Source organism: Micromys minutus, assembly GCF_963924665.1.
Source record: "Micromys minutus genome assembly, chromosome: 17".
Lineage (NCBI taxonomy): Eukaryota > Metazoa > Chordata > Mammalia > Rodentia > Muridae > Micromys > Micromys minutus.
The window spans coordinates 20,576,152-20,591,313 of record NC_137952.1 but is presented as its reverse complement, the minus strand read 5'-3'; the positions used below and the strand labels follow the sequence as shown (position 1 = coordinate 20,591,313).

Sequence of the window (15,162 nt, the reverse complement as noted above, 5' to 3'; positions counted from 1 at the left end):
ATCAATGATGAAAAGAACACACTAGAACCAGAAGCTACGAAGGTGGTTTTTCTGATATTGTTTGTACTTTTTTTTTTTAATGTACAAAAGTACACTGTAGCTGTCTTCAGACACATCAGAAGAGGGCATTGGTTCCCATTACAGATGTGAGCCACCATGTGATTGCTGGGAATTAAACTTAGGACCTCTGGAATAATAGTCAGTACTCTTAACTGCTGAGCCATCTCTCCAGCCCCGATAATCCTATCTTTAACATAGGCCATTGTGTTAGTTTAAAAGTCAGTTTCCCTTAGCAAACTCATGAGATACCAAAGGAAAGTGTCAATCACACAGGAAGATCCTTAAGAAAATGAGCTAAACTTGTTGTATATTTTTAATATATATGTTGTATATATGTATATATGTTGTATATTTTAATATATGTTGTATATTTTTAATAACCTACATTATTTTTTATTTTTGTTTAATATATTTTTGAGAATTTCACACATACATACAATCTACCTCCTCCAAATTTATGTCCTCTTTTCTTTCTTTTTTAAGGCTGCAATTCATGCCACCCACATATTCATGGAGCCATCCACTGGAGCAGAGTTGACCAACCAGTGGCCATACCCTTAAAGAAACCTGACTCTCCCCCAGAAGCCATCAGCTGCCAACAGCTCCTCAGTCAAGAGTAGGAGCTCCTGACCCCCCTCCCATCCCCAGGCTGGAGTGCTGACTGGCCTGATTTTGCACAGGTCCTATGCAGGCAGCCTCATGGCTGTGAGTTCATGAGTACAACAGTCTTGCATGTTCAGGAGACACTGCTTTGGTCACCCTTCAGCCTCCATTCACCACAGCCACTTCTGGCTCTTAGACTCTTTCCATCCCTCCTACTTTCACTTTTATAAAAGGAAATCCGTTCATTATGCAGTCATTTTCAAAGTGTGGGCTAGCAACATAGTGTCACTTGTTGAAATGCAAACACCTAAGCCTAGCTGCACCCAGAATTCTTAGGATGAGGCCCAGTGACCTGTTTGAGTAAATTTGCTAGCGACTGCTGTGAATATTCAAGTTGGACAATCACTATGATAAGGTAATATTTGGGCTTTCATATAAACCTCACAAGAGAACTTCATAATTCTTAGTCCAAGACCAGGGAGCTTAAAGCTTCTCACGACTTGGAAAACAAAATATTGTGATGATATTTCTGTCTGTCTGTCTGTCTGTCTTTGAAATGGTGGGTCTCAGTGTGTAGCCATGACTGGCCTAGAGCCTCACTAGATAGACCAGGCAGGCTCTGAATTCACAGTGATCCACCTACCTCTGTGTCTTGAGGGCTGGGATTAAAGTCATATACCATCACATCCTGGCTGTGGTAGTTCTAAAACAAATCACTGACGCCCTGCAATATAAGTCCCATACAACAAACACATCTTCCTGATTTTTCTGCCAACAGGCAGACTTTCAAAATAGTTTAGTTGCCTTCTTATACTTGATGCGAGAAAAAAAGTGTGGAAAACATCGGTAGGATTTCTCAGAAGGAAACCTGCTCTTTTTCCCTTTTCTTTTGAACCAACATCTCAGTTGTTTGCCTTTTACTGACTCTGGAGCCCAGGCAGGCCTTGAATTGTCCATCCTTCTATCTAAGCCTCCAGAGTACCTGGGCTCTTAGGCCTGCATCACCAGGTCTGGCTTTCTACATGTGTATTTTAAACATCTGCATCTACTGCTGAGGGGTACTCACAGGACACAGAGGGAGAGATTCTGGAGGATCTATTCTGTAAACCAAGTTCCTGCCCATATTATGCTAGAGGTAAATGAACAAGCAAAGCCTACCAGGCACTAATGGAATGTTAAAGAGCTCCAAGGGCTCAGGGTTAGAGAACTCAAAATCAATGGAGCCATCCCTAAAATATACACTGTAAATTCCTACTGCCCTCCCCACTCTAAGGGGCACTCTAAAACTGTTGACCAGGTTTTCTGTAACAGACATTATCAGAAGATAATTCCCACCCCTGCCATTACTAAACACGGCAGCTGGGATCCGCACCCACACACCCCACCTTCCCTTGGGATACCATTGTTGGACCTCTTTTCCAGTCCCAGGCAGTTACTTGTATTGCCACGTTAGGCTCCATGCCAGCTCACTTATCTGGTGACTAGAAACTCTATCACGCTCTCCCATATATCAGCTTTACCTTCTAGTGTAGCATTCTCATTAGCATGAGAATGTGATTTATTTCCACTTTTCTTTAAAAATAAGAAAAGGCCAGGCTAGACAGATGGCTCAGCACTTAAAAAAGCACTGAATGCTCTGCATGAAAGCCGGGATTCGATTCCTAGCATTCGAATGGTGACTCACAACTGTCTGTAACTCCATTCCTAGGCGACTGGACTCCTTCTTCTAGCCTCCAAAGAGCATTTCTTGCTTGCACAGACATCCAGGCAGATGTGACCACTCTTTTCCTTGCTCCTCTTTCCCATGTTCCCCACCGTTTCCTGACCACCACAGCCCCAAGCGATTTACCGAGATGCATCCTGATCTTGGGACTAAACCCAGGCTTAAGCATCAGTTCTCCCTAGATTAATCAGCCTTGCTTGAAGCAGTGTGTCCCTGTCTCCTCCAGACTTTCTCCTCCTGATGCTTACAGAAAAACATGTGTTTATTAGGAGTGCAAAGATTAAAATAGAATCATTGCTCTTACTTCTTTTGGAAAGAGTTTGCTTTTAGATTTTCCCATAAATCCATTTGCAGCAGTCTTTCCAAGGCTTTTAATGATGTGCCACACATAGAAAAATGATAGGTTTCCAGAAGAAGTCTAAGAATACCACATAAGACAGAAAGAAAAGAAGCCCTACCCTCACCCCAGAACTGGGAGAGAAGCTACACACACACACACACACACACACACACACACACACACACAGTGGAAGTGTGAACTGTCTCACCAGCTTTGCTGTCCTCAGTGACAGTGAAGCTATTTAATGTCTCAGGAATAGGCTTTTCTGTCCTGAAGGCTCAACTTTATTCCTGGATGCTCTATAAAGCTGAAGACTTGTAAACCTCTCCATTCACGAGCTGGCACATCTCTTTCATGCTCCAAGGCACTTAGCACACTGCTAAGCCCCATTTTTGAAGCTAAAATCCTGCTCCTCACATTATTGATTTCAGAGACAATGAGAAGTCATCTCTTAAATGAAATGAACTTTGGTCTGCATTTCTTCTCCGTCCGTCAAAAGAAGTTAAATATGTGGTACTTAAAAAGAGCCACCTAAAACTTGGTTTCTTTGCACATTCCTTCAACAGCAGTTCTGCACTTCTTGACATTTAACCCACTGTGAGCATTCACGGGATAAGCCTATCCATTCCGGTTACCTCCCCTGAGGTTCATGCCTGGTTTATGTGTCCCACATTCAAGTCTGTCACACCCATGCTTACCTCCACCCTTCTCCCAACCCTACTTTTATCCCGCCCCCAATTCCCTTGTCTTGCACTTCCTCCTTCCTCCCCCTCCCATCTTTTTAAGCAATTCCCTTTCCTTTCTCCCTTACCTTCTCAATCCCCTTTTTAAAAATTGCCACAAGAGGGCAGCAGTTTCACACATATGAAAGATGTTCAGACATTGAGGGTTATTAAAAAGCAAAAGGATTATACTTTTTTTTTTTTTAAATAAAAGAAGACAGAATGTTGGGTCCCGTAGGGGGTGGGTGGGTCTAGAAGGGGTTGAGGGAGGTGAATATGATCAAACCCATCACATGAAATTCTCAAAGAACTAATACATTTTAAAAGAATATCCCTGATAAAAAATGCTACTACTTCATATATTCATATAAAAAATGCTACCACTGATGGTCTAGTGATTTCTATGGGCAAAGAATGGTTTCAGTGGGAGATGTGAGGAATGAGAGAAGGCAATGGGGGCAGGAATATAAACAAAATTCACTTGTTACATGTGTAAAAATGTCAGAACTTTTCATCGAAAAATATTTAATTGAATCTTTATAGTCAAAGTCCAATACTTGTTCATTAGGCAGAAGAATTTTGCAATAATCAAAATTATATACACATATTACTATACTGTTATCTGATGCAATGATGTTTACATATGTACTTCTATAATGTTATCTACAATTTAGTTCTCTTCTACCTTATACTTACCTTAACTATTTCAACACTACCAATAGTTTTGATAACAAATTAAGTAATTTTCTAAGTGGGAGAAAAAGACTCAAGGACTCAGCAACTTGCTCTGTGTACATTTCATAATTCTGTTAGCAATGATGAATACGGAATGAGAAAGAAAACCATGTAGAAGTGTGTGATGAGCGAAACTGACCCATTTATGTTTCTTCCAGACACTGGTCAAGAAGAGGGGAGGCCAAACAGAGAGCGGCTCCAAACCTTGGACTAAATCTGAATGTAATTTCTTGAGCAAGGATGGAAGGGGAGTCTTACCACAATGAAAGCACTGTCAACGGCACCCCGGTAAATCACCAGGCTTTGGAACGCCATGGACTGTGGGAAGTCATTACTATTGCAGCTGTGACCGCTGTGGTCAGCCTGATGACCATTGTCGGCAATGTGTTGGTCATGATCTCCTTCAAAGTCAACAGTCAGCTCAAGACAGTTAACAACTATTATCTGCTCAGCTTGGCCTGTGCAGACCTCATCATTGGCATCTTCTCCATGAACCTCTACACGACCTATATCCTCATGGGACGCTGGGTTCTCGGGAGTCTGGCTTGTGACCTTTGGCTTGCACTTGACTATGTAGCCAGCAATGCTTCTGTAATGAACCTTCTGGTGATTAGTTTTGACCGTTACTTTTCCATCACAAGACCACTGACATACCGGGCCAAGCGTACCCCAAAGAGGGCTGGCATCATGATCGGCTTGGCATGGCTGGTCTCCTTCATCCTCTGGGCGCCAGCCATCCTGTGCTGGCAGTACTTGGTCGGAAAGCGGACAGTACCACCCGATGAGTGCCAGATCCAGTTCCTCTCTGAGCCCACCATCACTTTTGGGACCGCCATCGCTGCCTTCTACATCCCTGTCTCCGTCATGACCATACTCTACTGCCGGATCTACCGGGAGACAGAGAAGCGAACCAAGGATCTGGCTGATCTCCAAGGTTCCGATTCTGTGGCAGAAGCCAAGAAGAGAAAGCCAGCTCACAGGACCCTGCTCAGATCTTTCTTTAGCTGCCCTAGACCCAGCCTGGCCCAGGGAGAAAGAAATCAGGCCTCCTGGTCATCCTCCCGTAGAAGTACCTCAACAACAGGAAAACCAACCCAGGCCACTGACTTAAGTGCTGACTGGGAAAAGGCTGAGCAAGTCACCAACTGTAGCTACCCCTCTTCAGAAGATGAAGTCAAGCCCACCACTGACCCTGTCTTTCAAATGGTCTACAAGAATGAGGCCAAGGAAAGCCCGGGGAAGGAATTCAATACCCAAGAGACCAAGGAAACGTTTGTGAACACTCAGACTGAAAACAATGACTATGACACTCCCAAATACTTTCTGTCTCCAGCTGCTGCTCACAGACTCAAGAGTCAGAAGTGTGTTGCCTATAAGTTCCGATTGGTGGTAAAAGCCGACGGGACCCAGGAGACTAACAATGGCTGTCGAAAAGTGAAAATCATGCCCTGTTCCTTTGCAGTGTCCAAAGATCCTTCCACAAAAGGTCTGGATCCCAACCTCAGCCATCACATGACCAAACGAAAGAGAATGGTCCTCGTCAAAGAGAGGAAAGCAGCCCAAACTTTGAGCGCCATTCTCCTGGCCTTCATCATCACATGGACCCCTTATAACATCATGGTCCTGGTTTCCACCTTCTGTGACAAATGTGTCCCTGTCACCCTGTGGCACTTGGGTTACTGGCTGTGCTATGTCAACAGCACCATCAACCCCATCTGCTATGCTCTCTGCAACAGAACCTTCAGGAAGACCTTTAAGCTGCTTCTTCTCTGCCGATGGAAAAAGAAAAAAGTAGAAGAGAAATTGTATTGGCAGGGCAACAGCAAGCTGCCCTGAAACCTTTGCAACTCCCCTCAGAAGAATAATGATCACAGTCTGGTTTGGTTGTTTAAAGAATGTCATCTGCTCTTCTGAGTCCCTGAAGGCTTGTCAAGGAGCAGGCTCTGCTGTCAAATGAAGAGTCACACACGCACCTGCCGTGTGAGGTGAGCCTTGACCATTACTAAGGCCACCCAATGCCACTAGAGTTTGCCAGTGAATGAGAGAGATGGACACAGGGCCCTTCTCTGGAAGTACACCAGAGTCACCATGAAGAACAGTAGGGACCAAATGGGAATTTTCCCTTGTGGCATTCTGTCATAGAGTGTTGTGCAATATGTGTCTTTATGAAATTGTCTTACATCAGCGAGAATCAGGAGAGCATAAGCCAGTCTCACCTCCAGATAACAGTGTCATTCAGCTGGCTTCTAAGAATGTCACTTTTTGTAACTTAATCAGCATTTATTATGCAGCTATTGTGTGCTTTGTACTATGGCATGGTTTTCTGTTCGTACACAGAATGATGCTCTTTCTCTTCCTTCCATGACTGTGACAACTCCTGTATCCACTGAAACCATGGTGATTCACCAGACAATTATTATCTTCAGTATCTTGAGTCAAGAGGGATACTGACATTGGCTCACTTGTACACTTGGTCTCCTAGAGGGGCCTTTATTCTGCTACTAATGATGATGAAGTTTCCGTACACAGTTATTTCATGTTTACCAAGGGGGTAAATCTTTCGCTAGACAAGTACTGTGTATCATTTTTGGTGTCCATTTGGAGTCCCTCATTAAGTATATTGTATTCTCAGGAGAAACTAGTTGTGTAACAGTTCTTCCCAGTTAAGGATCCTCTCCAGGATATTGAATGCTGGTTCATTTATGTTGTTTCAGGGGGGTTGCTTCTTAATCTCTTCTCAAGACAAACCAAACACAAAATGTGGAAAACATGTAGGATTTTTCCATGTTTTTACATTTTTAAAGAGTCTTTGAAGTCCCCAACCCCCTCATCCAGACCCCTAATTCACACTTAGACATGCAGAGATCGCTGTCCTATGTGGGAAAAGTGTGCTACTTTGGCAAACAGAAGGGAGATTTCTCCTCCTCCTCCTCCTCCTCCTTCTCCTCCTCCTTCTCCTCTTTCTCCTCCTCCTCCTCTTCCTCCTCCTCCTCCTCCTCCTCCTCCTCCTCCTCTTCCTCCTCCTCCTCCTCCTCCTCCTCCTCTTCTTCTTCTTCTTCTTCTTCTTCTTCTTCTTCTTCTTCATAGGTTTTTCATGTTTGAAAAAATGACTTCCTTGTTCAGACCTATCCAAATTCACCCAAAAGTGAGAAGCTCAGAAAAATACACTTGAAGGTTCAGTGCAGCTGTTTATAGTCCTTAAACATGAAAGCTTTGGCTAAGGGGAGCCCAGTGATGCCATTCTTGCCTCACATGCATAGGGCACTGGATTTAACCCCCAATTTGAATCACTGGATTCAACCAATGCAAACATGTTTGAAATGTATGTTTCATCTTTAAAAACGAGGTGTAAGTTATAGAGGCATAATAGCAAAATTACCAACATACACTGGAATTATTTTAAAACCAAACTGAACTGAATTATGTATTTTTATATAAACCAACTGGAAGTAAAGTGTTCTCAGTGGAGAGCGCTCGCCTAGCATGCCCAAAGGCCTGCATTTGAGTTTCAGAGACAGGAGTGAGGAGTGGATGAAGATGCTTCTTTGGTGATTCTAAAAGCAAGTACATGCCCAAGAGAATTCGAGCTATGAAATAATAAGTAAAATTAACGAAAGATCCAGAGTAGGAGCAGGGCAATGGGACATGAACAACTGTCAGAAAAGTTATAGTTAAATCTGCTGATACTGATTTGATGCTGTGTTAAGAGTCTCTACACTTCAGCTGGGTGTGGCGGAACACACCAGTAACCCCAGCACTTACATTGTGAAGACAGCTTTGTCTATAGCAAGATCCTATTTCAAAAAGAAAAAAGATCCGGATTTCATTTCACTCAATGGAAGCCAGCTCTCCTTCAACCTCATTTTTTAAGATGAAGGAAAAAAGAAATGACCTGGGTTCCTGGGAGTCAGATGTTTACCCAAGTTCTTCCTTCAACCACAGAAGAACAGCGTTACATGCCAAGGAGGCTTCGGGATGTAGGACTCTTGGGCAGGACAAAGCTAGTCCAGATGGTCCTCTATCCTATCCCTGCAGAGACCTGATGCTGAGAAGAAACATTCTTGATATGCCTAGTTGTGGAGCCTTTGTGAAGAGCAGGTTGACACCTGCCAGGAACTTAGTAGAAATACTAATTGGCTCAAATCTCTGAGACACAAGTTCCCAGGCCTACATGATACCAGAAGGGTGTGGCTTTACTAAAAAACCTGCTCTACCAGATCTAGACATACTTGATTCTTTTCCATTAAGGCCTTGGCTGCTGGCAGAATTGGAAATCTCTCCACAAAAATGGTATTTTAACACTGTACTGGGCATTCAGCATCCACAATAGGGAGGTAAGCCAGTTAAAGCAAAGGGACCCAGAATGGGACCCAGTCTTGCTCCTAAAGACGCATGGAACACTCACTACTGTCACAAAGAACCAACCTTTTATAGTTTTTCTTTTGAGAAACTGATCTTTATAATTGATTTTGGAAAGTATCCCGGTTTGCAGGGCTCCTCGTGCCTGTTAGCATAGACAAAGCACACCCCCAAACTACTGGAGAAAACAAAAGTTTCCTAGAGTCAGGGTGTTGAGTGGGTCCTTCAGAATGCAGAGATTGACCTGTAAACTACGGGGCCTGGGTAAGTGGGTGGGGAACAAGCTGACCAGATCCTAGGGCAGATCCTAGGCCTTCTGGGCCCGAGGGTCCTGAACTGTGTCTGTGATAAACTTTCCAGCTTTAACTCGTTATCTTTTGGATGATACGTGTTGTTAATGATGTGATTTGTTTCTCCCTGGCTGTGCATTTGATGACAAATCCCAGAGTCTTGGTTTTCCATTCATGCTTTGGTAAAACAAAGCACTTTGTCAATGTTCCTCTGCTTCAGCCTTCTGGTGAGCGTCTTCTAGGGATGATGCTGTCAGTGCTCTGTAATTGTGAGATCGGTTCCGAAACTCCTGGATTGGGATATACAGCTGTTTACTGTAAATATCCAAATCACAGGAAAGCATACTGTACTTGTGCTGCTCTGGATAGTAAGTGAACGGAACCACACAGCGATTCCATGAAAAGTGTTCGAACTGGAGGACGTTCTCTAGTTAGCATCATGGGCCCAACTGTACCCGGGTCTCCCAGCTCTGCATGGCCTTCCTTCTTAAGATAGGGTAAAACTATGGAGTCCATGTCATGCTGCTTTCTGTGATTTGCTATTTCAGCTGCCAATGACCAAATTAAAATGAAAATAATGATGATTAAAAAGTCTATGGCTAAAATTCTTCCTTCCTCCTGGAACACAAGGATTAGGGCCAGACCTAGAAACACAACTCTTCTCCTCAGAGACCCTGCGCCAAAGGCAACAGCCCCATATTGTCCTGCCATTTCATCACCACTGATTTTAATCTCTGTCTCCCTCCTCATCAGTGAGGTTCAACGTTCTGCCAGCCCTCCACTGATCTAAGAAAATCTAGCCAAGTGGGTGACTGTGTTAGGAATGGAGCCAGAGCACATTTTTAAAAGAACAAACTCCTTTGAAGTTAAGTTTGAACTTATATAAAAGCTGAATAAACACTACAAACAACTCTTTACTCTTTGTCTGTTTTACAAACTCATTACAATTTTGCCCCATTAATGTGCACTCTCTCGATTTTTTTTTAATATACACACATTTTCCCCTTCAGCTTTCTGAGAATTCATGTGCCTGTTTACCTGGAGTGTCTCAGTACATCTTTTAAGAACAGGGTTACTTTATGTAATGACTACACAAATACAAAAAGAACCATCATGGCTACAGTGTTGTTCTGTAGTTTAGAGAGTGTACTCAAATTTCAACACTTTGTATAAACACTGTGTACCATAAGAATTTCGTTTCCTTCAGGATCTAATCTAGGACTACATGGAGAACTGAGCCACAATGTGGTTAGAACCCTGTAACCCGGTGAAGGTCTCAGCTTTTCTCTGCCTATCCTTTCCAGACCCTCTGCATACTAAGCAAACACTCGCTCACCCATGGATGTAGAGATTCAGTCCCACAATGGTCTTGCACTTTCCCTCCCCTTCTTTTGAAGCAGGGCCCAGCTGGCCTGGAACCCACAATTCTCCAGCCTGAGCTTTCTGAGAACTGGGATAACAGTCATTAGCCACCCCACACCCCAAGTTAATTTGTTTTAAATAAGTAAAATATTAATGTTTGTAAAAATCAAGACTATAAACAGATTTACTCAGAGAAGTATCCCTCTACCCAACTTTTTTTTTTAATCCCATTCCATCGTTGCCTAGGTAACAGTCTCTGCTTCTTCCCTTTGTTCTTTTTTTTCCCTTCCCTTTGTTCTTAACAAAACGAATAAACAACAGCAAGATGGCTCACTGGAGAAAGCTGCTGCCTCCAAGCCTGAGTCCCATCTCTGGGACCTATGTGGTGGAAGGAGAGAACCAGTTCCTGCAATCTGTCCTTTGATGGCACACGGACAAAATCAAGAGATGTAAAATGCTTTTAAATTGTCTGTTTTTTCAGTGTTTGCACCCATTTTTAAAAACCATGCATATACTTGTATTTTGATGTCTTAACAAAATATCCACCACTTTCCTCTAAAGCTCTGACTCTTCATTAGTGATTGCTTCCCAAGTACCCATCCATCCCTTGGGCCTTCAATGTACAGAAGGATTTGTGAACTTGGGTGTCTCTATAAAGCAATCCTCTGTTGGGTACTAGGTTCAAGAGCTCTTCATGAAGCTAAACACATGGGTCCTAGAGAAGCAGACATGGGCTGTACCCTCCTGTAGCAACTACTGTTTCTGAAAGCTATGAAGACCTCCAGTAGAGCGTGTTAAGTCCCTATGGAGATAGTAAGTGATGACCAAGAAAAGACCAACTCATATGCTCACGTTAAACTCAGAAAAGGCACACCATTATTATCCTCCTAGAGCCTGTGCTCATCTGTATCCCTTAGTGATTCCTGAGTTAATGTGTGGGGGTGGGGAACATAGCCTTAAATTCATCTGTGAGCAGTAATTAGGCAAAGGAAGCCAAAGCAAAACGAATCTGGTGTTTGCTTATTGTGTCCAACAATCATCCATACTTACCTAACATCAGTATGCTTCATTCCATTGATGTTCTTTTATAAACATGAATCTTAAACAAGTGTCGAACCACTAGATGCCCCCAAGGACGCTCTTGCTAAGAACACCAATCCCAAGAGTGTCATTTTCCCAGTTCTTGGCAGTGCTTTTAGCATCATGAATATCTTGTTTAAAAGCATCTGCATGGCAGTCTAGGAAAAAGGGGCGTCTTTACCTTCAACAGAGAATGATGCAAATGCATTCACTTATACCACAAGATGGGAATTGGTGCTTATTTTTAGTGGAACTCAAGTATCTAAAGATCCCCAGCACCCACTTAAAAGTCAGTATGCACCTGTAATCCTGAACTGAAGAGATGAACACAAGAGTATTTCTAGGGCTTCTTGGTCAGCCAGTCCACCCAAACTCCAAATTCACTGAGAAACCCTGTCTCAAAAAGTTAATGATTGGGTTGGAGAGATGGCTCAGTGGTTAAGAGCACTGACTGCTCTCCTAAAGGTCCTGAGTTCAAATCCCAGCAACCACATGGTGGCTCACAGCCATCTATAATAAAATCTAATGCCCTATTCTGGTGTGTCTGAAGACAGCGACAGTGGACTTATATATAATAAATATATAAATCTTTTTAAAAAATGATTGTAAGAGAAAATCCATGTCAGTTTCTGACTTGAACATGAAATACATGCACATGCATGAACACACACAAAATTATACTCAGTCTTATTTTTTAGTCACAGTATTTCATAAGACATTGATATGGTGATACATGCTTTCTTAGGAAGCAAGTGAAAGATTACCAATAATTCTGCCAGGTGGGGGTGTCTGCACAGTATCTTAGCATCTACCCTGAAATCTTATTGTGTGCAAACACATACTTTAAAAATCTTATTATGTATTAATTGTATAAAACAATGGATTTTGTGATATTTTCATACATAATGTATTTTAATCATATCTACTCCATTTAATCATATCTACTCTCTTGTCCCCTTTCTTCTCACCTGTCAAACAGTCCCCCTTCCGCCCTCACTATCTTTTTATTTTAATATAGATTCTGTATGGGGGAGAACATATGAGCATTTTGTTTTTCTGAGTCTGGCTTATCTTGCTTAACATGACAATCCCTAATTTGAGCCATTCTCCTGACTAGTACATGATTGTGTTCATCTTTGTAGATGATTCAATGCAATAGTGAATGTATGATACATTTTTTTATCCATTCATCCATTGATAGACTCCTCTAATGATTCTGAAACTTGGTTGATGTGAATAATGCTACAGTGAACGTGGCGGTGTGGGTATCTTTATTGTGTGCTCATTTGGACTCCTTCATGCTTATGCACAGAAGTAGCTGAATCGTATGTTAGTTTTATTCTTAGCCTTTTGAGGAACCTCCACACTGACACCATGCCTGGATTCATTTCCATTCCCATTAGCAGTGTATAGAGTTTGGTTTTCCCTGCACCCACAGCACCATCTATAAACACACGTTTCATTTGAACTCATTGTGCTATTAAGTAGCATTTGGCAGTCCTTGAACAGAAAGTATCCGGCCACTTAGACTCTTCAGAGAAGAAATCATAAGGCCTCAAGTGACACGCGGAAGCTCCTACTCCCAACTAAATATAGATCAGAAAGCGACTGCATCTGTCACTTTCTATCTCTGTTAGATGTAAGGAGAACAGCTTAGGGGGATAAGAGGATTACTGTCCTTGAGAACTCATCTTTCTTCCACTGTGTTTTTAGACTCAAGAGTCACCATGCAGGCAAGCTTATTATCCTATGCTTGGATGCCTATTTGTTCAGCAAAAAGTTACTTATTACTGCAACGAGCTTGTGGGTGCAGAAGAGATACTGACCCCCAACCTTCAGGGACATAGGCAAACAGAATAATGGAGGAAAAAAACAACTCAAAGAAAATCACCCCAGTGATGGCTCTGCCCCTCCCCAGATACAAATCTTTCCCTTCTCTAAATCTCTTTCCCACTGTTCTTTGGCACAGAAAGAGAACTATGAACAGAGTCTGGGCCCGGATGCAAAGGGTAGAAGGATGGGTGGAGACTGCCACGCCCACCAACCTCTCATCAACAGTAGGACAAACAAAAGCAAGACAGAATGTCTGGGTCAGATTAGCCTGGAACTCTGTGTAGCTGAGGATGACTTTGAACATCTGATCCTCCTGCCTTCCCCTCCCAACTCGTAGAACTACTTTCGCACATCAGCCCACTGATTTTATGTGATGCTGAGCACTGAACACAGGATTTTCTGCATGCTACAGACACACTCTACCAACCGAGCTACTTCTCCAGCCTGAAAGTAGTTTCTTTTCCCACATTTGGTTTCTACTCGCATGCCATGTGTCAAGACACCATGTTGAAATTCTTCTCTATTTTGGATACACCTAACTTTTCTATCAGATAACCCGATTCTGTTGGGAACACAGAGGTCCTTGTGCTCACTAGGGAAGCCAGGAATATTCAATATGCAGGGTTGTCTTTTCAAGGGAAAATGTACAGTTTGTTTTCTGCCAAGGCTGGGCATGGAGGTGGCTATGAGCCTAGGTAACCCTTGTGCTAGCTGTAGGGTCAGGCCATATCTAGGTCCCCCGAGCTCCCACAAGGAGGATCTGAGGTACCTAATAGTCAAGACGACCTTTGCATTATTTGTATGGCCAGGGGTTCCACAAGATCCCATAACCAGGACCAGAGTAGCTAATAGTTGAGATGACTTTGGTGCTATCTGCATGACTGTATGGAAGAGCAGACATGTATTCTGAGAAGAGTTTCAGTATAATCACGCCTCACTGTGCACGCAGAATTATACTATACTTAAATGTGCCTAAAATAAACCGGCTGATGTCAGACTCTACACCAGCTACCAAGCATGTTGAACCAGGCTTCTTTTTTGCCTCACAGGGAAACACTTTGCTGGCCCTAGTGTCTGCCGAGACTCCTCTCCCACCAGCTCCTCACAGAAGTCAGGTAGCATTACAAAGATGAAGAGTTCCCTGTAGATTCACCAAGAATACCTCTAAAAGTAAATGCATACAGTTACACATGCTTTTATAGGTATACAACTTGAAGCAACGAGAACAGAAAAGTCTATCAAGCTGGGAGCTGTCAGGGTAGGAAGAAGGGCTAGCTATCTACCAGGAATCTTCTTTCCAGCCTATTCTAAAGAGGATATATAAAAAAAAAAGTCTCTATGTTACTGCCCCTGCTGAGCCTTGTCACAGATTTATAGTCATACGACCATGAATGTTCCCAATCTTATCTCATCTTGGAAGCCAAGCAGGGTCTGGCCTGGTTAGTACTTGGATGGGAGATTTGACTCTGAGCCAGAAGTAGGCAATGAGTAAGACAGGCTGAAATGGGAGGCCTGTTCTTCTTCTAATTAGCATTATCGAGACGTTTTTCTTTTTTGTACTGTGTATTGTCATTTGGGTACTGGCGCCCGAGACTGGCGTGTTATGAATGTGCTCTACCACTGAGCTGCAGCCCCAGCCCCACCCTGCCTTGTCACTCTGTATGATTAGTTGAGCAGCCAATGTTTCAAGGTTCAAGCACAGGTTGGTCCTCTCTTGCCTCAAGCACCCTGGAATGATAAACATGACTAACTCTCTCTCTCTCTCTCTCTCTCTTTCCAGCCAGTCTCAGGGATTGGATCCAGGACCTTTCATGCTAGGCCAACATTCCATCATTTTTTTTTCTAAAGTGTATATGAATATACTGTTCAGACACACCAGAAGAGGGTGTCAGATCCTATTACAGATGTCTGTGAGCCACCATGTGGTTTCTGGGAATTGAACGCAGGATCTCTAGAAGAGCAGTCAGTGCTCCTCACCATTAGGCCATCTCTCCAGCCCCCACCAACTTTTAAAAATGTTTTGAAACAGGATCTCACTGAGATTTCCAACCTATG

At 43.0% G+C, this 15,162-nt stretch overlaps 1 protein-coding gene across 1 annotated transcript; it reads left to right on the top strand.

Annotated features, from left to right (window-relative positions):
- Positions 1-4,423: 4,423 nt before the first annotated feature.
- Positions 4,424-6,019, top strand: CHRM5 (cholinergic receptor muscarinic 5; the record flags this gene model as incomplete). The annotated part of the gene is made up of 1 exon (XM_080931218.1): positions 4,424-6,019. The coding sequence occupies one exon, from the start codon at positions 4,424-4,426 to the stop codon at positions 6,017-6,019; it is 1,596 nt and encodes a 531-aa protein (XP_080787344.1).
- Between the last annotated feature and the right edge of the window lie 9,143 nt (positions 6,020-15,162).